This window comes from Ornithorhynchus anatinus, chromosome 11, assembly GCF_004115215.2.
Source record: "Ornithorhynchus anatinus isolate Pmale09 chromosome 11, mOrnAna1.pri.v4, whole genome shotgun sequence".
NCBI classification, from domain to species: Eukaryota; Metazoa; Chordata; class Mammalia; order Monotremata; family Ornithorhynchidae; genus Ornithorhynchus; species Ornithorhynchus anatinus.
In genome coordinates, this window is record NC_041738.1 from 35,811,809 (window position 1) to 35,839,540 (window position 27,732).

General features: G+C 47.4%; 1 protein-coding gene and 1 non-coding gene across 9 annotated transcripts in view; both read left to right on the forward strand.

Annotated features, from left to right (window-relative positions):
- HYDIN (HYDIN axonemal central pair apparatus protein) overlaps positions 1-27,732 on the forward strand; it is a 335,154-nt gene that overhangs the window by 301,163 nt on the left and 6,259 nt on the right. For all 8 annotated transcript variants that reach the window (XM_029074826.1, XM_039913571.1, XM_039913573.1 and 5 more), the window contains 17 exons: positions 199-305; positions 601-811; positions 3,662-3,874; positions 4,587-4,725; positions 5,802-5,967; positions 7,643-7,790; positions 8,850-9,057; positions 11,317-11,538; positions 12,286-12,455; positions 14,584-14,782; positions 16,431-16,589; positions 18,363-18,640; positions 19,776-19,995; positions 21,554-21,766; positions 22,913-23,076; positions 24,736-24,886; positions 26,572-26,802. In XM_029074826.1, the coding sequence (XP_028930659.1) occupies positions 199-305; positions 601-811; positions 3,662-3,874; positions 4,587-4,725; positions 5,802-5,967; positions 7,643-7,790; positions 8,850-9,057; positions 11,317-11,538; positions 12,286-12,455; positions 14,584-14,782; positions 16,431-16,589; positions 18,363-18,640; positions 19,776-19,995; positions 21,554-21,766; positions 22,913-23,076; positions 24,736-24,886; positions 26,572-26,802 (3,199 nt within the window). The remainder of the gene's footprint in view (positions 1-198; positions 306-600; positions 812-3,661; positions 3,875-4,586; positions 4,726-5,801; positions 5,968-7,642; positions 7,791-8,849; positions 9,058-11,316; positions 11,539-12,285; positions 12,456-14,583; positions 14,783-16,430; positions 16,590-18,362; positions 18,641-19,775; positions 19,996-21,553; positions 21,767-22,912; positions 23,077-24,735; positions 24,887-26,571; positions 26,803-27,732) is intronic.
- On the forward strand, positions 7,191-7,329 carry LOC114815321. Its single transcript, XR_003763085.1, has one exon. It is a non-coding gene; the product is annotated as a small nucleolar RNA SNORA7 (small nucleolar RNA).

A 27,732-nucleotide genomic window follows, 5' to 3' on the forward strand; every position in this document is an offset into this window, starting at 1 on the left:
GCCAGCCATTCCACTCTTCTTGCCCCTGTTTCTCCATCTGTAAAGTAGGAGTCATAAGTCCGACCCCAGGGCCTTTTGAGGATTGGCCACTTAAAATGTGACCGCAGCAGCTCACAGCCAAGTTGAAAGTACTTTGGAGGCGGCATCTAACGCGACTCTAACTTTTCTTCTCAAATCAATGTCCGATCCTTTTTGCAGATTTGAGATGACCAATACAGGAAATGTGAAGTTAGATTACAACTGGATAGTGCCCACTGGGGAAACTGGGAAGACCGTCAGTTTCGTCCAGCACCCAAATCAAAAAGGTATCGGGGGAGGGGAAGAGATGGGCTTGGTTCCACTGGCGGCTTGGTGAAAACTCATTAGAAGAGACGGCTTCAGGGCCGGTTGGAAAGGGCTGTGGGCTAACTAGGGAGTAGGCGGATAACCGAAGAGTTTCATAATTTGGGTTTTGAGTCTTCTTTCAAAGACAGGTAAGCCAGGCCCTTTCCCCAAGACGTAGTGACGTGTCCTTTTTACTTGTTTCCAAGTGACCCAGGCTATGACAAGAAATGTCCCAGATCATCAGCAAAACAGAAACCGTTCTCTCTCTGCCTGCAGGTTCTTCCTCTGCCCACTTGACCAAGAGGTTGTCCAGTCAAAGAACTAGCCTTTTTGAGAGCTCATCATCCCAAGGCATCAGCGGCGATTCGGTTCCTCCATTTTCAGTGGAGCCCCCTATCGGAGTGATCCCAGCTGGGAATCAGCAGCTCTTCCTGATTAAATTTTCGCCCCTAGAAGTAGGAGAGTTTGAGAACCGAATTTTCTGCCGGTAAGTTCAGCAATAACTCGGATCGTTTCCCCCGCTTCAAGTCACTCTTGTTTGTGGAAAGACTACCTAATACAAGCGGACTTGGAGGTTCTGGGAGTCCATGAGGCCCAGAATTAGTGAGTACGCTCGTAATACCCCATATCTTTCTACCAGGGAGCTCAGAGTGCTGTCTCATGAGGTGGGTAGGAGGTCTGTATTCTGAGCCCCAGGGAAGTGAAGTAACTTGTTTGGTTTGCCACAGACCAGTAGCACTGGTTTGCTACAAACCGGTAGCAGAGCTGAAATTGAAACCAAAGAGGTCTGCGCTCTTTCAATCAGTCAAATCCGAATGAAACTTTTGCCCTCGGCCCAAATTTACCTCCACTTTTCTCAGCGATTGCTAAGTGCACCCTCCTAAATGGGTGTTTTCTCACTGCTCCTAAATGTCCTGGTGCTTCCTTGTTTCAGAGAGTTTAGAGAAAAAAAAAGCATATCCTGCAGTTACACTTACTTGGTCAGAGCTAGCTACTGCTGAGGATTTTAGGAAAAAAGCATTCCTCAGGAGATTTTTCAATCCCTGAAGCCTCTGCTAGGGCCTCCAAAAGAAGCCAAACAAACAAAGAATAAAGCAGAAGAGAAGAAGGAGGCCTCTAAAAGCCACTAAACAGCCTATTTATATCCTAATAATCCCCTTCCCCACTGCTTGCCAAAATTGACTAAGCTTAGAATGAAGCCGGTACCTGTTTTCTTACTGCTGCTCGTTTTGAATAGATGACTTTGTGAAGGTTTGGGGACTCCCCCAGATCCTCTCATATTCGAAAGTACCCCCAGTACCCCAGTACCCCAAGTAACAGGGCTGGGATATCCAGAGCTGTCCCCTGGGCCCTGTAAACCTCAGAGATTTTTCCTTCCCGGGACAGGGATGGTTTAAAAAAATCCTGTAAAAGTAACCTTGAAGGTTCACCCCCTCGATTACTGTCACCACCCTTTGACTCTCTAGTTAAGAAACCGTACAAGGCAAAGGGATCATTTGGGATCCAGTCAGTTCTGGTCCAAGAGGGCTGGTTGCTAGAAACTCACTGAGATTTTGCATCTTTCCTCTTCTCCTTTTCCGGTAGTGCTTTTTCCAGGAAGCCTGAGTCACATGTGTCTCTCTCCAGTGCAAACCCTAAAACTGTTTTTTAATAAATAACATACTTAGCAAATACCATTTCTTAGTCTACTAATAGGTGTAAATAATTTTTCAATATCAAGACAGCCTTTCCCTTGATCTACCATGTTTACATGCAGGATAAGTTTCTACAGGAAGGAGCATGGCCCAGGGGAAAGAGTACAGTTTTAGGAGTCAGAGGATCTGGGTTTCTAGGTTTTAATCCTGGCTCTCCTGTGTGACTTGGCCAAGTCACTTAACTTCTCTGTGCCTCAGTTCCTTCTTCTGCAAAATAGGGATTCAATACCTGTTTTTCTCCTACTTAGACTGAAAGCTCCGAATGGGACCCGATGATCTTGTATCTACGCCAGTGTTTAGTACAATGCTTGGTACATAGTAAGCACTTTAAAAATACCACAGTTATTATCCGACTGAAAACTCTTGCACTTCTCTGTAAGCTCTCCCAGGGTCGGAAACATCCTAGATCCTTCAGGAGAGTTTCCTTGTGCAGAGCACAATCTTCCCAGTGAACTTCAGCTTCTCAGATTCTCAGACAGATGAAAAACTCTCCGTCCATCCCATTTCCCAAGCACTTGGTGCATTCTTCCTTTTAAACATGGCAGTCCTCGCTTCCCTTTTTTCTTGGATCCCTTCTTCGACTGGCTTTCTTCTGATACTCTGCTGAGGAAACTGCCAGACTCCTGAGGATCTTTAATAATAAGCTTTCCTTAGGAGGGATAGCCAAAAGAAAGAGTTGACTTCCTGCCTCTTTTATATTGAAGACGGTTTAAGATGACTTCTCACCCTGCTTTCTTATTATTGTGGTTCTTGTTAAGTGTTTACTGTATGCCAAGCACTGTACTAATTGCTGAGGTAGGGACGGGATATTCAGAATAGACACAGTTCCTGTTTCCCACACAGGGCTCACAGTCTAAGTAGGAGGGAAGAAGATTTAATCCCCATTTTACAGATGAGTCACAGAGAAGTTAAGTGACTTGCCCAAGGTCACACAACAGACAAGTGGCAGAGCTGGATTAGAATCCAAGTCCTCTGATTCCCAGGCCTGTGTTCTTTCCACTGAGGCCGTGCTTTCTATGTATAAGAGCTAGCTAGAATTATCACTGTAATGAATAGGTGGCTCCCTTTCTCAGGAATGAGCTTCCTTCCCTGTCTCCAGGAGTGGACTAATTAGAGTGATACGCACAAATCCCATTAACATTTTCTTCCTTTTATATAAAAAGGAAAGGGAATGAATAGAGCAAGCAGTATGTGAAACCCAGAACCATGAAGTCACACCACAGAAATAAAATTTGGGCCATATGAGTTGGGAAGGATGCATTTAAAACTTTGACACCAATAGAAACTCAGTATAAGGAACTGATTATTGCAGAATCCAAAGCAAGGTTGAAAGATTCTGAGGAATCAAAGCCCTGGGTTGGATTCTCCAGAACCTTTCAACTCCTATTTTGGATCTACAACATTCAATTCCTTCTCTTGCCCAACTTTTCAATGTAACTAGTTGGCAACTAAAGCATTTCGAGAGGTCTCTCGAGTAACGGCCAAGTGGGAGCGGCGAACCGTTCGGCTCCCCCCTTCAGATAAACTGGTGACGCTACCTAGACGGCAGGTCAAGCTGTTTCCACCGAACTTCCTTAGAAAGAGTGATCTGGAATGGAAATCTCTCCTTTCGCCTTTGAGAACGTTGCTGTTTTTCTCTTCAGGATCCCTAACCTGAGGCCAGGAGAGGAAGGGCCAGCAGTGACTGTGAAAGGGCAGAGCCTCTTGCCCCTTTGCCATTTTGACTTGAAAGACTCAGACTACATCAGTGGCCACCGGCGGAATGCCGAGCTGCGAGGGACAAAGGGAGGAAGCCTGGATCCCAAAACCAGGGTTATCGAGTTCGCCGCTTTGGGCGTGGGAAGTAAAGACAGTCGGTGAGCTTGGTCACATATCCGTTGGTTAGCTGTTTGTACTGCGTTTCCTATAGGGTTTAAGGCACGATCAGACCCAATTACTTCTTTTGAGGGGGCGCGTATGTGTCAATACAGTGATTAGTCCTAGTCCCTAGTCTTTCCTTCCAATTTGCTTGCCTCCTTTGTCTGGATAGTTGCTGGTAACAGGGATAACCACTGCCTCTTGGAAGGGAGTGCCCAGAGCAAATACCAAGTCGTCAAACTCTCGTCCAGAGAGATTTGGCCAGAGGAAGAGCCCGCTCGGTTTGGCCGTACAGGACTACTAATTTAAAAAAAGTTATGCCACCTCTCTGACTACAGGGCAGGAGGGCAAGGCTGGTGTCTTTGAACTCTGTGTTACTGTCCTAATAGCTTAGTACAGTGCTCAGCACGCAGTAGATGCTCAATAGATACTATTGATTGATCGTGAAAGTCCACCAGAAGGTGTTTTCAACCCGCAGTAACTTGTGCAAAGGTACCAGTGCGCCTCTCGGGTCTCATTATCACTGAAAAGACTTGGAGCCTGTGCCAACCCTGAACTTCCTTGGATGAGGTGGAATTCTCATGATCACAGGAGCCTAGTCAATGAAAGCCCCCAAGCCACGGCTTTGGACAGTATTCACTGTCTGCCCAGCTTTCGAATTTTCTGAACTACGGTCTTCTTGGCTGTTGAAAATGATTTCTTCCCGGCCAGGACCTTCACTATTATGAACCCCACCAGTTCTGCATACTCCTTTAAGTGGATCTGTGAAGACGTGGAGAGTCTTCTGAATCCTCCAGCCTTTATATGCCTGTCAGAGAAGGGCCAAATCCAACCTGAGAAGAAAGTCGAGGTAGGTGGAGGTGAGGGATGTGACCTAAGTCTGGGGTGAGATCTCACAGCTCTCTAAAGTGGAGCAGAGTGCTGCAAGAGATCTGAATGCTTGCCTATCTGACCTACTATTCTGGATTCACTGTTCAAACCCAGATCCAGTGGATAGAGCTTGGACCTTGTCTGCTGTGTGACCTTGGACAAGTCACTTAACTTCTCTGGGTCTCAGTTACTTCATTTATAAAATGGGGATTAAGACTTTGAGCCCCATGTAGGACATGGACCGGGTCCAACCTGAGTAGCTGGTAGCTACCCCAGTGCTTAGTACAGTGCCTGACACATAGTAAGCACTTAACAAATACCATAAAAAATGCAAATGTATTTGAAACATCCAGTTTATTCAGGGACTGCTTTTAAAAGGAAAAATCTAGATTATATATGACTTTTAATTTGTGGTGTAGTAAAATTCCCACTAATCTGAATATTTTCCTGACGCCCACATAATGGGTTAGCGTGACTTAGCCTTCCTTGAAAATGACTCTTCCAGGATCTTCATACTCTGTCCAATTCGATTATCCCGCTTTTACCCCAGTGTTTAGCACAGTGCTCAGCACATAGCACTTAAATACCACAAAGATGGTGACAGTGGTTATTATCATTTTTATTATTACATGACAGAGATGTGGACAGAGATGTTGGTAGAACTGGTGGTAAATCCCTGTTCTGTGGGCAAATGGAGAAATGCAGTTGTAAACTCTTGAGCTTTAGTTGGGGTGCTTTTTTAAGTTGCAAACAGATTGTGAGATTATACAAGTTATATATAAATGCACATATATGCCTGTCTTCTGTCCAACATCCTGAAGCTTGTAGAGACTGATTCCCTTAAGCTATTCTGCCATGCAGACATACTTGCTTAATAGAGACTTGCATGCTGATGATCTGATAGAAAAATTTACAAAAAGGCTTTTTGGGAAAATGATTAGTTTTGCCACAGAAATATTGAAAATGGATGAACAATCCATATGACTTGGCAGGGTGAAGCAACAGCAACCACGAGCCTCTTCTCTGTCCTGAGTCTAATCTAAATTCTCTTCTCAGATTACATTCCAGTTCATCCCCCATCATTTGGACATCACAGAATCCCTCTGGACCTTCCTAATCACTGAGCATAACTATTCAATCCCTTTCCTGTTGGTGGGGAAAACCTCTGATCCTTTGATATCTCTGGACAGGGCACACTTCAACTATAATTCTCTCCTCATTGGTAAGAATCCCAAATCCACAGCAAGTAATTATTTTTACCGCTTTAGACGCTTGACGAGATCTGGTGTGAGGAAGGATTAAAGAACTGTGGGATGGGCTACCGAAGAAGTTTGGGGAATCTTCTTCCACGGAGAGCTCTCAGTGTACAACTTTTCCTTATTAGTCTGGTTTGCTTAGGTCAAATTTACAGATGATGTTGAAAAGTCTGTCAGCCAATCAGTCTTTTCCCCTGTACTCTCCACTTCTCAGAGACTGTAGGATTGTAGCTTCTTGGGATTCTGAAAAATAGAGTATAGGGCCGGGAAGGGCTATGGGTCAGGGTGAAGGGTGAGGGGAACATGCTAATTTTCAAGATTGAATTAGAGTCCTCCTACTTCTGGGAGCAAGGAATGTCTCTTCCATATTCCATGTGGAATGTAATGCTGCTTTGGAGAACACCGCTATTCTCTATTCTTTTGAATGTGCTGATAAAACTCTCTCCTATCCAGGCAAATTGTAAAAATACCAAAGATAGCCCGCTTCCCATATAGACCAAGTGGATTTCTTGCTGAAATTTTGGTGTATGATTTGATTTTTCATGTACATCACACACTTCTCTTTGCCAGAGGAGAAATATTCACCTTTTAAATCCAGTGCCATCTTACACAGTCCATGTTACTTTTGGCCCTTACTGCTCTAGATTTCACAAAATCCTTTCAACTAGAAAGAAGCTAATTTCAAGAGAGAAATCACAGGCACAGGCCTGAGTGGAATCAAGAAGCATGGGCTGTCTGTTGTCTGAACTTGTTAGCTGATTGAGAGAGAGTTGTCTGCACTTTGGTTTCCTCCGCTATAGCTCTGATATCAGGAGTTCCAAAGGTGATGAATCCCAAACAATAAATGCTAATTTGGATAAAAATTCACATAGAGTTTGTGGGTTATTCAGGGTGGAAAATGAACATAAATCTTCCCAATTACTGCTTCCTTTGGATCCTCTGGACCCCAAACTCTGATGTGTCATGTTGGTCTGGATGAAATTGGAAACATTTCTGATTGAAGTCTGCCTCAAATGCATTTCTGCTGATTTTACCATCAGTAGAATGAGGGGCAGACTCTCATGCACTGGATGAGAGAAGATCCATTTGAGAGGCTTTTAGTATATAGTTTGCTGTTTCAACACTTCCTTTAACATTTCATAAGAGTCCTCTGGGATCATCGTGGGTAAATTTAATCAGTAAACCTTTGGCCTTCTCTACCATTGTACCTGGAGAGTTTCCAGTCCTCTACCAGTCTCAGCTGTGGGAGGGAGAGTCAAGCAGAGGCTTAGCCATTCCATTCCTAGCTTGGTCGGTGGCTAGCGAGTGGAAGGCAATCTGCTAAAAGTCAAAACTCACCTGTGCTGGGCAGCAGTGGGTTGGGAGAGAATTGAGGGCAGAGATTCAAATTTACTGCATGGAAGAAGGCAAGAGTAAACCACTTCTGTATTTTTACCAAGAAAACTTTATGGGTACACTATCAGAATGGTTGCAGGTGGAGATGGAGGGTTCTGGGGGAGATGTGTCCATGGAATCTCTATGGGTCAGAAACGACTGTACAGCATAAGACAAGACAAACCTTTGGCCTGGGTTGTTTGGGATTGACTGAATTCCAAAGACATAAAATGTGCATTCGAACTTCCTCACATGGTTTCTCCCCAGGGCATGAGGCTCGAGAAACAGTGTACATGATCAACAGTGAGAACCAAGCCTTCAGCTTTGCTTTCCGGGAGCATTCTTGTTTTTCAGAAGGCTTCAGAAACAGCGTGACGGTGCAGCCTATGGAAGGCTTGATTCCACCTCTAACCAGGTAAAAGGACCTGAAGAGACAGAATTACCAATAAGTCCCCTGGTAATTGCAATCCTCCAAGTAGGAGATGCTGCTGTATTTTTTTGTTTATGGTATTTAAGTGCTTACTAAGTGCCAGCCACTGTACTATGTGCTGCGTGGATAGAAGCAAATAGGGTTGGACACAGTTCCTGCCCGACATGGGGTTTATAGTCTCTATCCCCATTTTACTGATGAGGTAACTGAGGCCCAGAGAAATGAAGCAACTTGCCTAAGGTCACACAGCAGATGAGTGGTGGAGTCGGGATTAGAACCCATGACCTTCTGACTCCCAGACCTCTGCTCTAGCCACTACCCCATGCAGCTTGAGTAGTGATTCATTTTTCTAACTTCTGAAGAGATGTTATAATTTTGGCTCTTGGTTATTTGTTGTTGTTGTTTTTGGTTTTTTTTAATGGGATTTTTTAAGTGCTTACTGTGTAACAAGCACTGTTCTAAGTGCTGGAGTAGATACCAGATAATCAGGTCCCACATAGGGCTCACAGTCGAAATCAGGGAGGAGGATTTAACTCCCATTTTACATCTGAAGTAACTGAGGCAAAGAGAAGTGACTTAGCCAAAATCACAAAGCCGACAAGTGGCAGAGCTGGGATTATTGTGATTGTACAGGTTTCCTCTGGCAGTGGCCTTGCACTAGACAGGTGTTAGAGGAGGAAGTGCTCTGGGCTCCTTTTAAGCTATTTTTTTTATGAAAGAACTGTTATAACTCTCTCTTCATTTTTGTTTCCCTTCCTGATATACACTATTCCCCCCCGCCCTTTGCAGAATTAAGAATTCTTGACCCATTTCCATTCCATTTATTCCCTTGCTTTCATTATTTTATTGGTTCTAATACCTTAGTGAAACCACCAGGCAAGATTTTCTGGCCAAGTTCCATCTTAACTACTTGTTTTTATTTTTTAGTACAGTAGTGTATTTTCCACATAGCCTGCACTGTAAGCGGTATTGGATAGTGTCCCAGTCTATTTTTTGTGGATAACTGATTGGACATTCAACAATCCTGCTGTCTTCTCCAACCAGGCTCCCTATTACTATCATCTTCACGCCGAAACTGGAGGGAGAGGTGAACCTTACTTTGGTCTGTGACATAAAGAAGAAGGCCGAGCCCCTCACCTTAAATGTCAAAGCCACGGGACACCAAATGAATGTGCTCATCAAGTGCCGAGAACCCAATGGCTCAGTAACCACCTTGAGTTTGCACCAAGACAACAGCATCGACTTTAAAGAGGTGAGGGAGCGGGGGGCTGTGGGACACACCTTTTTCCTACATCAGAGCATGTATCAGAGTGACTCAATAACAGAGTGAGCTTTTCTGGGAGAGAGGCCTCTAGGCAAGAATTGCATCTAGAATATATCTAGAATTATATTATCATATCGTACTCTCCCAAGCGCTCAGTAGAGTACTCTGCACACGGTAAGCCCTCAATAAATACGACTGACCGACCGAATTAGGAACAGAGAGGGAAGTCTCGAGAAAGAACATTGAGGAGATTTAAGTTAGCGTGCCCAGACAGAGCTGAGAGGAGTCTTGGGCTGCAGGTAGACCAGATCCCTAGGGCTGGTTTTACCATATGCTTAAGAAAGAGACACCTTCCCATATAATCCAGCCTTTATTGTAGCATTCAAATAGCCTAGTATTCTAATCCTCCAGTGTCTCTGGCGAAATGCCGAATATCACCTCCTCCCAACCAGTGAAGTATTTCCATTGCCGTTATTCGGAATAAGATATTGTCCGTGATCTTTTTTTAAAAAATGGTACCTGTTACATGCTTACTACATGCCAAACCCTGTCCCACGTGGGGCTCACAGTCTAAGTAGGAGGAAGGAAGACTGAATCCCTATTTTACACGTGAGGTAACTAAAGCACAGAGAAATTAAGTGATATGACCAAGGTCACACAGCAGATAAGTGGCAGAGCAGGGATTAGAATCCAGGACCTCTCCCAGGCCTATGCTCTTTCCACCAGCCCATGCTGCCTCCCTATGATCTGTTACGTTATAACATTTTCAGCTTGTTTTTCACTGTTAGTATCCTCACCTCCCTTATTCTAGATAATGGTCATTTAAATAAAATCTTAAGAATTAATCAATCCCTTAATGAAGATTACCCATTTATCCAGAATGGAAAAAGTTCAGATTGTACCACAGGATTTACAGATTGGGCATATAGTTTTCCATTTGCTTTATTATCTTTGATTCCATCCAAATAAACCATTCCATACACAAGTTGTTCCTAACCTTTCTTATTGTTCAACCTGAGATACTTCCATCTTCATATTTCCTGACCTTTCTAATTAAAAAAATCCCACCCCCTCCCAAAAAATAGTAAACCCTCTTAAACTGAACACTGTAGTCACAGATGCTTTATCACTTTAAACATCATGTCTTATTTATAATTACTTTGTGTCATTTGGATGAGAACCACTTTCAGTTAATGATTAACTTATTCAGTTTGCCCACATAATGAATCTGTCCATTTCCACTTGCGTATTCCATCAAGCGGTGCGCTTCCACAGTTCTATGCTTTTTAATTTTTATAAATGACTTCACATCCAATTGTTCATCAAGCCCAATAGTCTTCTCCTAACCGCTTCAAATCTTCTTTTCCTGGTATGGGTGGTGAGGAGTAGTTTGCACTCTACCATCTCTGGATTTGCAAAATCAAAAGAACAATGACTTCTCAGAAAGACTAAGCCATCTTACAGGTTACACAAGCAAGCCGAGACCCCTACGAGAAGCCCTAGGAAGAGAGAAGTGCCGCTCTGCAGCAGAAGGGGGCTTCCTTTCGTCTGGATGGGATAGTGTATTCATTCATTCATTCAATCGTATTTATTGAGCGCTTACTGTGTGCGGAGCACTGTACTAAGCGCTTGGGAAGTACAATTGGGCAAGAGATAGAGACAATCCCTACGCAACAATGGGCTCAGAGGCTGGGAGTGGCAATGGAATGGCAATATCCAGAATTACTTTCTCAAGGGCTGCCATGTCCAGAGCTGCTCCTTGCCTGTTCTCAATTGTGACCTTTGTCCAAACTGGTCAGCTGAACCAAACCGACAGTGTATGAACACTTATGTAGTTTCTAAATACATTGTCAGCCAGGAGAGTTCCCACGTCCCCAGAAGTCCTCCTGGATTCCAGAGTTTGTACCGCTGGGATGATGAAGTAGAAAATTAGGATGATGATTAAAAACATTAGCTTTGTGAAGGAATTTTTGTAACTCCTTTAGAGTTTCACGGGAGGCCTCAGCATCTCGAGCTGTTACATCTTCATAAATCCCTAAGTGATTATAATCAACCACATGCCCATGCATGCTTGCAAATGCCCATAAGGCTCATTCAGAGCCTTAATACAATGCTCTGCACATAGTAAGTGCTCAATAAATACCATTGAATTCAGAGGGACCCTCTTTCCATCACATCTCACTTCTTGACTCCTTGACTCTACACTGCTGTGTTTATTCATTCAGCTCGGTCTTTCCCCTCTCCCAGGTGGAAGCAAATGAATGTGTCCAATGTGAGTTCACCATTTTTAACACTGGCAAGTTCAACTTCAACTTCTCAGGGGAATTCTGCGGCCCCCAGGCCCTGCAGCGCTATTTTACCTTCTTGCCCGGCAGTGCAACAGTTGAAGCAGCCCAGAATATACAAGCTGTACTTTCTTTCCACCCGCTGAAGCGCTGCATCCTGAAGGACATGGAACTTCAGCTGAAGGTAAGAGCAGGTGCCACAGTTAAGTTCCCCACACTCCTAGGTTAATTTCCCCACACTCCTAGGCCTCGTTAGGGCAGGGGAACTCAGTGATACTACAGATAATGATGACCTTGATGAAGGTGATGGGAGGAGGCAGTTAAAAGGTTTAAAGAATATTTTAAATATACTAGAGACATTACCCCAAGATTGCTTTTTCAAAAGGCTTTGAAGAAGCGACGACCGTAGTTTGGCGAAACTCACTTGAGGGTTGGTGGGGAGGGAGATCCGGTCATTGAGCATAAAGGACAATTAGGGGGAATGAAGGAGCATGAGCTGGGTTGGAATGGGAGCAAGCAGATAAGAGGGAGCCGGCCGAGAGCGAGTCTTGAAGCTGAGGAGCAAGGGTTTGGAGGAGGGGAGTGATGTGTTCTGAACAGCTTTTTAGAAAGACAGTATATGCTCTCCCGGCCTACGAGTCAATCAGAAGCCTGCACTGTAGGAACCTACAGGTCTGAGTCTGCCCCTGGAGCTAGTTTGGTGCCACTGAGGCAACAGCTAGAGAACAGTAGCCCGAGCTACAGTAACTGGTGTCAAAGAGGTACATAAAGAGGTTGTCTGGGGTCCCCAGAGCACATACAAAATGTCCTCCTTCGACCGCCCCTCCCACTGCGGAGGCGACTTTCTTCCCCACCCTTGGGTGTCAATCCTCTTCCACAAGCCCACCGGAACCTTTCCGATAGCGTTACGTGGGGCGTTCTCTCTTCGCAGATCAGTCTTGGCCCGTCGTATACGTGCACACTCCTTGGTTCAGCTGTAATACCCAGCCTCCATTTCTCCTTCACCTGCCACAACTTTGGAATCTGCTTCATCTATTCTGCTGGAATGCCCCCGTACAGACACGTCCTTGAAATCACTAACAGGGAGGAGAAAGCTGTAAGGTAAGTAGCAGAGGCCTAAGGGTGAGTCTTGAAACCAACCATGAGGAGTTTCTCTTTTATATGAAAAGCAGTCGCGAGCCCCTGGAGGTGTTTCAGGAGACCGAGGGTTTACCAGACAAGACTTCCGTGCTTCTGTATTCCTTTTAAAAGTTCTATTCAGGTTTACCGCCCAGGATGTCTTCGGAAGGAGAGTTAGGGGACAGTCAGGGCTTCGAACTTCTGACTCCCTGCCTTTATCTTGAGTCAGTAAACAGGTTCCCCATGCTCCTTTTACCCTCCTGCCTTCAAGTGGAGGCTGATCCCAGAATGTGGGGGTGCAGTGTCCAGTTTGTACCCAGTGTGTAAAGCAGCAATCTCTTTCGAGCTCCAGTTCTCTCCTCACACTCACCTTTTCCCCCTACACTGTGCTACCTGTTCAAGGCTCCCCTGAAAAACGAGAGAATTTCCTCTCTGTCGATTGACCCCGTCGCAGGAAATCCCAATGCCATGTTTGTCTCCATCCTTCCATTGCTCCTCAGGTCACCCATTTCCAGCCCAACCAAATGGTCCAGAGCTCTCCAGCCCGTCACTGAGGAGAATGGCGAGCCCTCCTTTAACTCTTAAAGTGGGTAGACATGAGCTAGGAGGAGGGGGCGATAGCTTCAGAGGCAGCAGTGGCTCAGCAAAGATAGGGGAAGTTTTATCCGCCTTCCCTCTGTCCTCATATTTCACCAAATGAGAAGTTCAGCCTTGATGGTGAGAATGAGAAGCGGAGCTAGGGAAATCAGAAGGGCAGAAGGGCAACGAGAAGTGAGCAAATTGCGTATCATGCTCACAGCAGGTGTTGTCCCTCCTGAACCTTATCCCAAATAACTTCCCACTCACCGGCCCTGGAGGATGAGGCTTTGGGAAGAGGGAGCCTTTCCCCGGGATTGTGTCTTCCCTCTGTCGCTCCACCCAACACGTTTGGGCTGTGAGCGCCACCCTCCTCCCTCCTGCCGGTGTGTTCGGACCCCTCTTTGAATTCAAAGACAGCTTTAACCTCCTATCTGGAATGGGAATAATAATACTGATTGAACTCAGAGATGTTCCAGTAGGCTTAATCAGTTCCCATATTAGAACTTCTTGATAGTGATTTTGAAGTGGACAGCCAAGTACTGTTATAGAATCTCCTTCCAAAAGTATTTAAAAATAAAATCTCACTGGGGGGTTCAGAATGAAAAAGTCATTTGAGGTGAAGGTGTAACTTCACATTTTGTGGTATAGACTTAGGGACACTTTTGAAAAAAAGTCTACTTGTATCGATTGGTTTCCTGAAAAGTTTGATTTTAAGGTGCTTTTTTAAATACAGACTATCATTATAAGCCAACTATGTAAAGATCTTGAGCAGGAAGGGGTTAAAAAGTCCCACTGGCCGGATCTGGCCTACCGTGTTGATCCTCCGTGGGCCAGGTCAGGGCTACCAGTAGATTTGCCAAAGCACTTTTATTTGGGGCTACAGTAGCCCCAAATAACCCTCACCCTAGTTGGGTCCAAGTAGCCACTTCTTCACTCCAGTCTGGCAGGTTCAGGAAATCTTCGAATCTGCACAAAGTTACCGCTGACTGTAGTCGCCAGAGCCTCGATCCCCTCAGGCTGCTGGAAGAAGGGAGGGGAAAGACCTTTATCTGCCTGGAATTGTTAGGGGTGTGATCATTTTTGATGCTGAGGAGTGGCCTAATAATATCCTATCTGTCTATGTCCTGACCGTCATAATAGACACTGGGATAGATAAAGTAAATCGGATCAGACACAGTATCTATCCCACATTGGACTCACAGTCTAAGAGGGAGGGAGAACTGGTATTGAATCCCCGTTTTTCAGATGAGGAAACTGAGACCCAGAGAAGTTAAATGTCTAGCCAAAGGTCACACAGAGGCGGGATTGGAAGCCAGGTCTCCTGACTCCCAGACCCAGGCTTTTTCCACTAGACCGCACGGCTTCTCGGGCCTATGTGGGTCCACAAGTTCTCTGGTTCTGTGTGGTACAGAGATGTCTGTTTGCAGTAATTTGGAACAGAATAGAACTATAAGGTCAAGAAGTAATCGTGTAGTGATACCTGGGGCTTTGGCCTGGTTGTATTTACTGTTCTCCTTTCTGGCCTTTCCAGCCTAAGCTGCTTGTACACTAATACAGCACACCTGGAAGTAGATTTCCAGGCTGAACTGCTGCCGCCTGGAAAGAAACTGGAAGTCCCCATCATCTTCTACCCCCGAGACACTGTTCACTACCAGGAAGTTATCCCGTTTGAAATCAATGGACTCTCTCAACATACCATTGAGGTCCAAGGGAAAGGCATTGAGATGAAGGTAAGAGAGAATGATTAGTTATAGAGCGCGGTAGAGAGAAACCATAGCAAGGGTGATGCCAAAGGATTTTCAGAGAAAATTTGGAGGAGAGACCCAAAGCTGGTGAAAACCCAGCCGTTGTCCCTCTGGCTTCCTTTGGCCAGGTGGCTTCCCTGACACGTCCTTCATATCCCACTCCAGTGCTTCCCCCAGAAACTCTTCTTGGTCTTTCTGTCCCTGGGTGTTGATGGGGCAGAAACTTCTGGTACATATTTGCTGAATTACTACAATAGATTTGGACTTCATAACCCAGTGGGGAAGTACGTTTTTACAGAGGAGTGAACTTATATATAACTTACTCTGAGCCTGACCTCTTAGATTTTCCTCCGTGACCAAACTCGAGATCACCTCTCCCTTCCGTCTTCTCTTCCTCTTTCTTCCTCTCCAGTTTCTCCTACTGTCTCACCTCTGTGAGCTTTTCTGCCCGCAAGGTAAGAAACTCTGTCAGAGTTCAATGACTGCCATGGGTATGAGCTTTCAGCAGGCCCAGGAAAAACCCAAATTCATAAATGATACCCTCGTCATCCTCCCCACCACCCCCTCTGCAGAAATGCCCCTTTGACACCTGCTGTGGGCAGTACAGCTTCGTCTGGCTGCAGAATCACTTCTGAGAGGCTTTGATCCTCAGAAATCATGGGAGGATGCTTCCCACAATGGGCTGCCAGTGAAATTAGAACATCTCTGGGATAAGGGGTAACATCTACTCCATCTACTGTATTGTACTCTCAAGCCCAAACCTCATTACTGTGCTCTGCCCACAATAGACACTAAATAAATGCCATTGGTTGATTGATTATATCATAATATATGAGTAAAACAGGTACAGATTAGGTCTATGCTGCCTATTCTTTCAGCACAAAGTCACTTCTTCTAGTCCACTGTCCCCTCTCGAGGGTTGCACCTGAAGAGTTTCCAGTCCTCTACCAGTCTCGACTATGGGAGGGAGAGTGAAGCAGAGGCATACCCATTCCATTCCTACCTTGGGCAGTGGCTAGCGAATGGCAAGCAATCTGCTACAAGTCAAAACTCACCCGTGCCAGGCAGCAGCGGCATGGGAGAGAGTCGAGGGTGGAGGCTCAGGTTTACTGCGCTGAAGGAGTCAATGGTAAACCACTTCTGTATTTTTACCAAGAAAACTCTAAGGATCCACCACCAGAACGATTGCAGATGGAAGTGGGGCGTTCTGGGAGAGATGTGTCCATGGCGTCACTATGGGTTGGAGACGACTCGACGGCATAAGACAAGTCCACTGTAGCCTGCGATGGCTCCCTCAAACACCCAGTAGGGCCTCGAGGGCTCCTATTTGTGAACCAGTTTTCCACCTCTTTCCTTCTCTCGCCTTTATTCCTTTCCTGGTGAATTTTTTTCCCCTACACATCCTTTGCCTTTAAAAAAAATTTTTTTCTCATCTTTTATCCTTTTCTCTCTTTTCCTCCTGTTTTCCTTTTCTGTGTTCAGCCACATTGAAATCTCCCATATTCTGTCCATTTCTTGTCTTCACTTCCTTTGTTGTCTCTCTCTTATTTGTGGTCTCCCTTTTTACATGCCATCTCCTCTCAAACGTTCCCCATTCCCCATCCTCTCTCCCTGCTCTTCTTCTCCCCTCTAGGTTTCAGTCCTGGAACCAGCAAGCAAGATCGTGAAGTTAGGAGCTCTTTTGTCTGGCCAAAAAGCGAAGAGAACAGTCACCATTGTGAACCAAAGCCTGGCTCCCCTAACATTTAACCTGACCCTCATGTCCTCTATTCCAGAGCTTCAAGATGTCGGGGTAAGGGACCCTTGGGAATTATGTATCCTTTGTTCCAGGGAGGGAGCCTGGGTAACTCATCCTCCAAGATTAGGTTTCAGGGTATGTAAATATGAAGCCAGAAACTTCGAGATGAAGTACACGCTCCACTCAGCTACGATAAGAGATCTCAAAGACCTCCAGGTTCTGCGATCTCAAGACTCAGAAAATCCCATTTCTGAGTGCGATTACAGGGGCAAAAGCTTCCTATCGTGTGGGCATTCTGTGCGGCGCTGCCATAAGAACAATCCTGCCGAGAGCTGCAGTGGAGATAGAATTTGAAGTCAATCCGCCAGGCAGTAAGTTATACGCATCCCACCCTCGCCCCCCAATGACCACCATCGTCACCCTGTCTCACATACACACCACACTGATGGAAGAAGAACGCTCAAGATTTACTAAAGCAGTTAAGCGCTAACTGACCTTGAATAGTTCTGGGGAATGTGAGGGTGTAAACTCTACAGTTAGAGTGGAAAGCTACCGCTGCTCTGAGGAAGATGTATCAATCCGGGGAATGAGGCAGTCCACCTTCTTAGGCTCTTCCCGATGGAGGAAACTATTTAACACCTCCCCCCGCCGACCCATCTGCACTTATCTTCGTCGTCCAGGTTCTGAAGAACAGCACTTATCTTTGCTACACTCTTGGAAACCGGGTGAAGCCACGCTGTTTTTTTACAATGAAGATAAGGATTTTTTTGCTGTACTGTTGGAGTATGGAAAAATGGCTATATAAAGCACTCTGGTTTTAAATACCGCATTTCTTTGGCCAGGAAAGACTCGGTCTAGGGTTTTCACATATCTAACGTTTGCTGAAGTCAGGCCCTCAGGACTTAGCGTGTTGCCTTTTGCCCTCTTGCTCTATCGGTACGAATGTTGCTTCTCTTCCTTTTGGGACCAAACTAAAAGCCACATATCTACCAAATCTCAGTATATGTAGACATTTCGTTTTGCCAAATTATAGGTCATAGGTACTCTCTACACTGGCCAGGTGACCTCTTGGCTCCTCCTTAAGCTTCCCACTTTTCAGCTTACGGAGAACTAAAGTCCAAACATCTCAATTCCTCATTTCACCCTATTATCTCACTTCCCTGTCGCTGTAACCTATTTACTCAAGACCACTCAGAACCCTAAGACAGAAAGGAGTGAGATAATGAGCAAAGGCCACCTGGGGAATCAGGAGAATTTCCTTACCGGTAGTTTTGTTTACAAAATGATAGAGGAGAAGGGAGAGGTAGTGGGCTGAGGAGAGGGAGACTTGAGTCCCAATCATTATCCTTCTCTGGAGATATTTAAAAGTAAGAGAGAGAGAGAGATACCTCCTTCTTCTCAGGGTGGGATGAGTGCCAGCAAATAGGCTAATAGGCAGAAGAGGAACAGTCTTTTCTATCCCAGCAATGAACCTTCACAGAAATAGCATTTCTTGAACCCTTGGCTTCCCCATAATATTAGGATTTTCATCCCACGGAAAAAACGTTAGCTCATTTCAGAGGACTATATGACCTGGAGTATTAAAAAAAAGGATACCATCTCAGAAACCTGGCCGTCCAGGAGAGGCAAGACCTAAATCAGTTCGAGAGTATGGTTCACTTTGTCCCCGAAGGACAGGAACCGGGTCTAATTCCCACATGTATTCTTTCCCAGTGCTTAGTACGGGGCCCTGAACCCAGCAAGCATTTTACAGATACTGTGACTATTACCAAATTGGGGGGCGAACTCACATTCCCACCCCCAACTTCTGATCCTCATTTTGTCCAGGTCATCACTCTGTCGCCTTGCACTGACTTGACTCTGAAGCCCAAAGAAACCTGTAAGATTGAAGTCACCTTCTCCCCAAAGTTCCGCATCCTGCCGTTCACAGAAGAGGTGCTCATGGACTGCCTGGGACTGTTACGCTCCCTCTTCGCCCTCCAGGGCTGCTGCCAGGCCCTGCAAGTCAGCCTGGACCAGGACTACATCACCTTCGGAGCAGTGGTGTTTCAGACCCAAGCCACCCGTCAGTTCGTCGTGCAGAACACGGGAGACCTTGGCACCGGGTAACGATTATAATAATCGTGGTGGGGGTTAAGCGCTCACTACGTGCCAAGCACTCTTTTAAGTGCTGCGGTAGATACAGGGCATTCAGGTCGGACACAGTCCCTCTACTCCATGGGGCTCACAGTCTTAATCCCCATTTTACAGAGGAGGGAACTGAAGCGCATAGAAATGAAGCCATTTGCCCAAGGTCACGCAGCAGACATGTTCATTCATGCATTCAGTAGTATTTATTGAGCGCTTACTGTGTGCAGAGCACTGTACTCAGCGCTTGGAATGGACAGTTCGGCAGCAGATAGAGACAGTCCCTGCCCTTTGACGGGCTTGCGGTCTAATCGGGGGAGACGGACAGACGAGAACAATGGCAATAAATAGAATCGAGGGGAAGAACATCTCATTAAAACAGTAGCAAATAAATAGAATCAGGGTGATGTACATCTCATTAACAAAATAAATAGGGTAATGAAGGTATATACGGTTGAGTGGACGAGTACAGTCCTGAGGGGATGGGACGGGAGAGGGGGAGGAGCAGAGGGAAGGCACATGTGGTGGAGTCGGGATTAGAACCCAGGTCTTTCTGACTTCCAAGCCCCGGCTCTTTGCTCTAGGCTGCTTCGGCTAGGGAAGAGATATCCACGCGCGTTGGAGGATGAGGACAGAGCTATCGGGCACTGAGCTAACACGGGGTTCACACAACCGCTTCTCCCTTCTGGATTCCCGGCTTCCTGGGATGCAGGGGTCGCCTGCGGAGGCCGGTTTTTCCACGCCCGTCTCTGGCCCCTCTTCACCTCTAGCACGATGAGGGTTGGTGCAGGCTGTGGACCCTCTCTTATAGAAGTTCGGGGAGTTTTACTGGTACCACCTCGCCTTCGTGAAACCCGGAACTGAATTTCTGGAGAGTCCAATCCCTGGAGCTAGGACTCCAAACCTCCCTGCCACAGGCCAGCAAGTTTGCAGCTTCAGAGAGACACGAACAGGCCACCAATCAGTGGTATTTATTGAGTGCTTTCTGTGCGCAGAGCACCGTACTGAGCTCTCGGGAGAAGGAAATACAACAGAATTCGCAGCTGCGTTCCCTGCTCCTAACCAACTGGCAGTCTGACACCCTTGTCTTCTTTCCCTTTTGATTTTGGAAAGGTTTAAATGGGCTACTCAGAAATGCGCCCCCAATTTCTCCATCAGTCCTGTCGAAGGCTACATCACCCCTGGAATGACTGTTACTTTCGAAGTGACCTACCATCCCGCCGAGATGGGCAAGGATCATCTGGTCGAAAACGTCACCTGTGCCATCCAGGGAGCTCAGTCCCTGAAGCTCACCTTGTTCGGAACGTGCGTGGGTGTCTCCGTGATTAGAGAGGTAAGAGTGGTGGAGTCGGGCCAGATCAGTAGGGTCAACCTGGCGACAACACCGATTTATTTTTAAGTGTGGCCCACACCTAGGGATTTGAGCCAGGAACCCAGGTTTCAAACCCACCTGGTTTATTCAAAGGTTAAATATGCAGGAAAACCCTCCTGTTAGTTTTTCTTTCTTCAAGAGGTGTGCTTCTAAAAACGATTTGGCAGGGAAATGGACAATTATGGAAGCAGGGACGAGAATATTTGAATTTAATTCATGGAAAAATCGTACGGATGGGGTCACATTAAGGGAGTTTAAATATTTGAATTTAATTCATGGAAAAATCGTACGGATGGGGTCACATTAAGGGAGTTTAATCAAGTCGGGCCCCAGAACCCACCAAGCCCCGCTGCGCTGCAGTGGCCCAGCCGGCCAATAGAACAACAGCTCGAGACTTTCACGAGTCGATCTAGGTGTTGGCTTCCAAACCCGCTCGGGGGCTCCCGTGGATTTAAGTACTCCCCGGGATTCTCACACCTGGCATTGCTCTTAGCCTGTGGTCTGGGCAAACTGAAATGGGCCCCGAGCGTCATTCTGGCCCAAGTCACTTGCGTCCGGTCCCAGGTCCGGTTTCAGGCATTTGGCTCCCTTGAGGTGGGGAAATAGTCACCCGCCTCATCCCCGTTCCCTGAGATGTGGTCGCACTTCAGTGCCTGGGCGGACACCGACGTTCCATTCGGCTGCATGTGGTGAAACGAACTGCGGAAGTCTCTCTGTTCCCTCTAATGCCAATCTGTTCAACGTACCCGGCTTTCGTCTATCTCACTGCCGGCCCCTTGTCTACATCCTCCTCCTTGGCCTGGAACTCCCTCCCCTTTCATGTCCGACAGACCATCGCTCTCCCCACCTTCAAAGCCTTATTAAAATTACATTTTGTCTTCCCCCTCTAAGCCCCCTCTCCCTTCTGTGGCATTCCTTTGGATTTGCCCCCTTTATTCAGCGTGGCTCACTGGAAAGAGCCCGGGCTTTGGAGTCAGAGGTCACGGGTTCGAACCCCAGCTCTGCCACTTGTCAGCTGCGTGACTTTGGGCAAGTCACTTAACTTCTCGGTGCCTCAGGTACCTCACCTGTAAAATGGGGATTAAGACGGTGAGCCCCACGTGGGACAACCTGATTCCCCTGGGTCTACCCCAGCGCTTAGAACAGTGCTCGGCACATAGTAAGCGCTTAACAAATACCAACATCATTATTCACCCCACCCTCAGCCCCACAGCACTTAGGCACATATCCGTAATTTTACTTATTTCTATTAATGTCTGTGTCGCGCTCTAGGCTGTATGCTCCTTGTGGGCAGGGAACGTTTCTACCGACTCTGTTCTGTTATACTCTCCCAAGCCTTCAGCACAGTGCCGCGCATAGAGTCAGCACTCAATAAATAAGATCGATCGACCGATCAGTCGTCGTTTGGCACGGGGCGTGACACGGAGCAGGTGCTTAATGACGCTTAATACCGTATTAGCATCCACGTTCCCCAGCCTCTGGGAGGAAGAGGCAGGTGATAATTCCCGCTTCGTTCCAGACGGTGAATTTCAGCTGCCAAGTGCGGGCGAAGCACACCCAGACCATCCTCCTGTCCAACCGCAGCAGCCAGATGTGGAACCTGCAGCCCATCTTTGAAGGCGAGCACTGGGAAGGGCCCGAGTTTGTCATCTTGGAGGCCCACCAGCAAAACAAACCCTACGAGATTACGTACAGACCCCTCACCATGAACACGGAGAACCGGAAACACCAGGTAAGGGAAGTCTCGAGAAGGGGAAAAGCGGCACGGCCTAGCGGAAGGAGTGTGGGCCTGGGAGTCAGAGGAGCTGAGTTCTAATCCTGACTCTGCCAATTGCTTGCTGTGTGACTTTGCCCAATGCACCTGACTTCTCTGCGCCTCCGTAGCTCAACTGTAAAATGGGGATTCGATACCTGTTCTCCCTCTTGGACTGTGAGCCCCAGGTGGGACAGGGACTGGATCTAACCTGATTAGCTCATATCTATCCTAGTGCTTAGAACAGTGCTGGACATATAGTAAGCACTTAACAAATATAATAATAATAATTATTATTATTATTATTATTACGCAGAATTGTACCTGTTTCCTCTTGACCTTACCAATGAGATCAGCTTCTTTCCTTGGATGGCTAGGTTAAAAACTGTGTCCAACCTAATTAACTCGTATCTACCCCAGGGCTTAGAACAGTGTTTGACACATAGTAAAGGGATAACAAGTACCATAAAAAAAATAGCTTGTCACTGGGTTTGCCCCATATGGCCCAGAGATCCCTAATAATCTAACCTGAATCCCATATCAATTGAGAGAAAGAGCTTGGCCCAGTGGAAAGAGCATGAGCGTGGGAGTCGGAGGACCTGGTTCTCATCCCCGCCCCCCCCGGCCTCTTGTGTGACCTTGGACAAGTCACTTAACTTCTCCGGGCCTCAGTTTCCTCGTCTATAAAATGGGGATTCAGTGCCTGTTCTTCCTCCTATTTAGATGTGAGCCCCATGAGGGCTCTCTCACTGTGGGCAGAGAACGTGCTTACCGACTCTGTTATATTGTATTCTCCCAAGCACTGCGCACGGTAAGCGCTCAGTAAATACGATTGATTGATTTGTAGATGAGGGACAGCGATTGTGTCTAACCTGATTATCTTGGTACGTTAGCACTCAGTACACTGCTTGGCACATAGCAAGTGCTTAAATATAAAAATAATAATAATAACGTGGGTATTTGTTAAGCGCTTACTATGTGCAGAGCACTGTTGTAAGCGCTGGGGTAGACGATGTCGGTGACCCCCGCCGGGCCCTGGAGAATTGCGGTGAAGGCCGAAGGCTCCTCCGAGGATTTCTGATAACCTTATTGAGTGCTCTGGTATTCGTTTCCTCTTGTCCTTAGGGCTCCCTCTTCTTTCCCCTCCCGGATGGGACTGGGTGGATGTATACGCTGCAGGGGACTGCTGAGCCCCCCAAATCTTTAGCAAACATCTTACGAGAGATCCCCTGCAAGACGTCCTACGTCGAGCTCTTATCCGTCACAAACTGGCTGAACAAACCCCAGAGGTGAGTCTGTAGGAAGCTGTTCCCCCTCTCCACCGCAACCAGTGCCTCCCCTCCTGACCACCGACGGCCCCTGCTCCCAACGTGATTTGTGCGAGCCAGACCCTGGGAATAAAAGTAGCTGCTGTTTATGGTGATTGTCCTTATTCTTATCACGATATCATTCTATTATATATTGATATGTTATCAGTTATATTATTATTGATAATAATAAGGATAATCATGATATCTACCCCAATAGCAATGTAATTGTTATACCCCGATACCCCAGTAACGATATAATTGTTATTACTGTTATTATTGAATTTAAGCGCTTCCATGCCAAGCACTGGTCTAAGCGCTAGGGTGTATACAGGGTAATCGGGTTAGACCCCGTCCGTGTCCCACATGGGGCTCACGGTCTTAATCCCCATCTTACAGAGGAGGTAACTGAGGCACCGAGAAGTGAAGTGACTTGCCCAAGGTCACACAGCGGACAGGTGGCGGAGCCGGGATTAGGACCCTCGTCGTCTGACTTCCGACACCACGTTCTCGCCGCTAGCGGCGTGGCTTAGTGGAAGGAGCCCGGGCTTGGGACTCAGAGGTCGTGGGTTCTAATCCCGCCTCCGCCACCTGTCTGCCGGGTGCCCTTGGGCAAGGCACTTCACTTCTCGGTGCCTCAGCGAACTCATCTATAAAATTGGGAAAAAGTGTGAGCCCCACATGGGACAACCTGATTACTGTATCTACCCCAGCACTTAAAACAGTGCTTAGCACATAGTAAGCGCTTAACAAATGCCATAATCATTATTATTATCACTAGGCCACACCCCTCTCAACACTCTTCCCCACTAGACAGCCACACCGCCTCCCCGGGAACTGGCATCATCTCTCCTCCTCACCATCGAGGAGCCGTCGTTCTGCCCCTTCTTTTACTCCATCCAGAAGGAGAAAAGCTCCCGCCGGCATGAGGCCTCCACAAAACCTCGGGCAGGCCGTGGTGGTGGCCGTGGCTACCGCCGTGCCTTGGATTCCGCGCCATGGGAAGCCTGAAATTCTGCTCCTCTAGCCGCAGCCCCCCTTCTGATTTTCGTTTTTATTTTGTGAATCTTTCCCAAAGGTTTTATGACGTTTTAGTGTTCCGTGTCCTCATTCCTGTTGCGTCTGGCTCCGGTTCCCTCTCTCCCTGTCTGTGAGCCCCTCGAGGACTAGGAACCCTGGCTAATTCCCATCTGTGTGTCTAATTCCCAGCACTTAGTACAGTGCTATGCACCCAGGAAGCATTTAATATACTCCTCCTCCTAACTACTCCCGTTTCCAGGTAGATCTTTTAGTCGCAGCCCCAGAGAGCCAGGGCCGGGCTTCTCCGGAGGGAGGATACTAAGGCCCGACCTCCGGGGGCTTCGCGAATTAAGGCAGGAGCTAATGGAGCCCAGCCTTCCGTCTCACCCCTACTGACCTCCGTTCCCACTGGCTTCAGTGGGGCCTCCGGGAAGATTCCCCGCTAAAGGCCGTGAAGCAAACACCGTAGCTTCTCGGCAGAGCCAGATCTCAGAGCGGTCGCCTAAGCGAGAGCGGCGTCGGAGACAGCTGGGCCGCGGGGCCGGAAGGTTGCAGGGTCAACTCACCGAGTGGCCTGTTTTGAGTGAGAATACGGGTGCCTCCCCGTCTGTGCCTCCCCAGATTCCGGATCACCGTGGACATGATCAAGCCCGAAAAGCTGGACCTGAGCACCACCCTGAAGGGTCTGGACTACATCGACGTGCCGGCCGCATCCAAGAAAGACTACCAGCTCAGGTTCTTCTCTTATAAAGAGGGGTTATTCAATGCTAAGGTATGGCCGGGCTGAATAAAAATCATCAGAATAATATTAATGATTGAATAAGATATCTATTAGAGTTGAATAAATCAACGTATTTCTAGTCACGGCCGCCTCCCCCTCTAGACCCTAAGCTCCCTGCGGGCAGGGAACGGGTCTACCGACTCCGCGAGGCAGCGTGGCCGAGTCGATAGAGCACGAACCTACTAGGAGTCAGAAGGACCTGGGTTCTAATCCCGGCCCTGCTACTTGTCTGCTGTGTGACCTTGGGCAGGTTGCTTCACTTCTCTGTGCCTCTGTTACCTCATCTGTAAAATGGGGATTAAATGTGGGACGTGGACTATATCCCATCTCTATCTACCCCAGTGCTTAGTACAGTGCCTGGCACATAGTAAGCGCTTAATAAATGCCGTAAAACACCTCTGTTGTATTGTCCTCTCCCAAGCACTTAATACGGTGCTCTGCACACAGTGAGTGCTCAGTAAAAACCAGTGATTGATTGATTGAATGTTGTCCCTGGCACAGAGGATCCCGGTCTGAGCTGTCAAGTTTTTTTTTTTAATTCCACGGTGCCTCGTCCCCCAGCTAATTCAACCGGTGTTTCGGGCGGAATCTAAAAGGGTTCCCTGGGTGTGGCCTAAGGTGGGTTTTAGCCGCTGTCGCTTGACTTATTATTTGCCTCACGTTCATTTCAAAACGACTGCTAATTGATCCCCATGTCGGAGCCTGAAAAATTGTATGAAGAAGAGCAACAGGAGGAGGAGGGGAGCTGGAGAGGAGGGAGGGTCTCTCCCAGCTGTCCCGGGAACCTGCAGCCCAGCTGGGAGAGCCGCCCCTTCAAAGCCTTAGCGAAGGCCCATCTCCTCCAAGAGGCCTTCCCAGACTAAGCTCTACTTTTCCTCATCTCCCACTCCCTTCCACATCACCCTGACTTGCTCTCCCCTCTCCAGCTCCCAGCCCCACAGCAGTTCTGTGTATATCTGTAATTCTATTTATTTGTATTGATGTCTGCCTCCCCGCATCTAGACTGGGAGCTCATTGCGGGCAGGATTGGTCACTGTTTATTGTTGCGCTTTCCCGAGCACTTAGTACAGTGCCCTGCACACAGTAAGCGCTCAGGAAATACAGTCGAAAGAATGAATGAGAGAGAACAGCAGCAGAGCCGGACGCTGGGACGGTCGCCCCAAATAAGGACAGTTGTGTGGAAGAAGAGTCGGTGACAGAGGGGGACAGTGTTTGTGGTTTGTTTGTTTTATGGTATTTGTTAAGCACTTAATTTACGTCCAACACTGTTCTAATGACTAGGGTGGATACAAGTCAATTACGTTGGACACGGGCCCTGTCCCGCATGGGGCTCACGGACTAAGTAGGAGGGAGAACAGGAGACCTGAAGCACAGAGAAGTTAAGTGGCTTGTCCGAGGTCACACAGTAAGCAGTTGAAAGGGCCGGGATTAGAACCCAGGTCCTCTGACTCCCAGGCCCATGATCTTTCCTCTAGTCCAGGCTGCTTCTTCAGTGACAAGGAGAAGGGCAGGAACGGGGGTCAGGGCCGGGATAAAGCCAGGATCCCTCGGAGACCCCTCAAGTACTTCTGCTGGTCTCATCACATCCATAATTAGACTTCATTTTGAATTTAGTCAACGAAGATCTGAGCTGACACCACCAGTTTGACTTTCTGCCCCTGTGCCCCCGAACTCAGGTGATCTTCCGCAATGAGGAGACCCTAGAGTATTTCTTCTACACGGTGAGTTTCAAAGCCGTCCCGTCCGGAGCCGTCGGCACGATCGAGATGGTGAGCTCTGTTCGCCAGAGCGCCTCGTCCTCCGTGAAGGTCGAAAACCCGTTGCCCTACGCCGTGACCTTCTCTACAGACTGCAGAATATCAGACATCAACCTGCCTTCCCAGTTTGTGGTTCCGGCCCAATCCGAGGTATGGCCTAGCCCCACTTGGAGTCGCCTCTGCAGATCAAACTAACTCTCTTCCCCTCTTCACCTCCTCCAAGAGGCCTTCCCAGACTGAGCTTCCCCTTTTCCCTCTGCTCCCTCCCCTTTCCCCCCTTCACCTCCCCTCAGCTAAGCCCCCTTTCTCTCTGTTCCTCCCCCTCCCTCTTCTCCTCCCCTCAGCACTCTGCTCATCTGTATATATTTTTTATTACCCTGTTTATTTCGTTAATGAGGTGTCCATCCCCTTCATTCTACTGATCGTGATAATGTTGTCTCGTTTTTGTTTCGTTCTGTTTTACTCTGCCGCCTGTCTCCCCCGATTAGACTGTGAGCCCGTCATTGGGCAGGGATGGTCTCTATCTGTTGCTGAATTGTCCATTCCAAGCGCTGAGTACAGTGCTGTGCACATAGTAAGCGCTCGATAAATACTATTGAATGAATGAATGAATCGAAGTTCCTCCCTTCCCGGCTTCCTGGCCCCGATATTCCTTCTTTGTCTCCGTATAATTCCCAAGTGTAATCAGTGTCAAGTGTGGGAAGAAACCAGAAGGGTGGCTCATAGCTCCTTGGCTTGGTCACCCAGTCCAAGCTTTCTTGGGTCCGGTGGTACTGGGCCAGACAAGGATGTGTTATTGGATAGTTGGATTTATTTATAAATTTCTCTCTCCCTCCCTCTTTCTGTCTCTTTCTGTCCCTCCCTCCCTCCCTCCCTCCCTCCCAGTGTAAGTGGATAGAGCACAGGCCTGGAACAGTCCTTGGCACGTAGTAAGCGCTTAACAAATGCCATTAAAAAAAAAAAAGTCAGAAGGACCTGGGTTCTAATCCCAACCTGGCTTCTAATCCCAGCTCTGCCACTTGTCCGCTGTGTGACCTAGGCCAAGTCACTTCCCTGTGCCTCACTTACCTCATCTGTAAA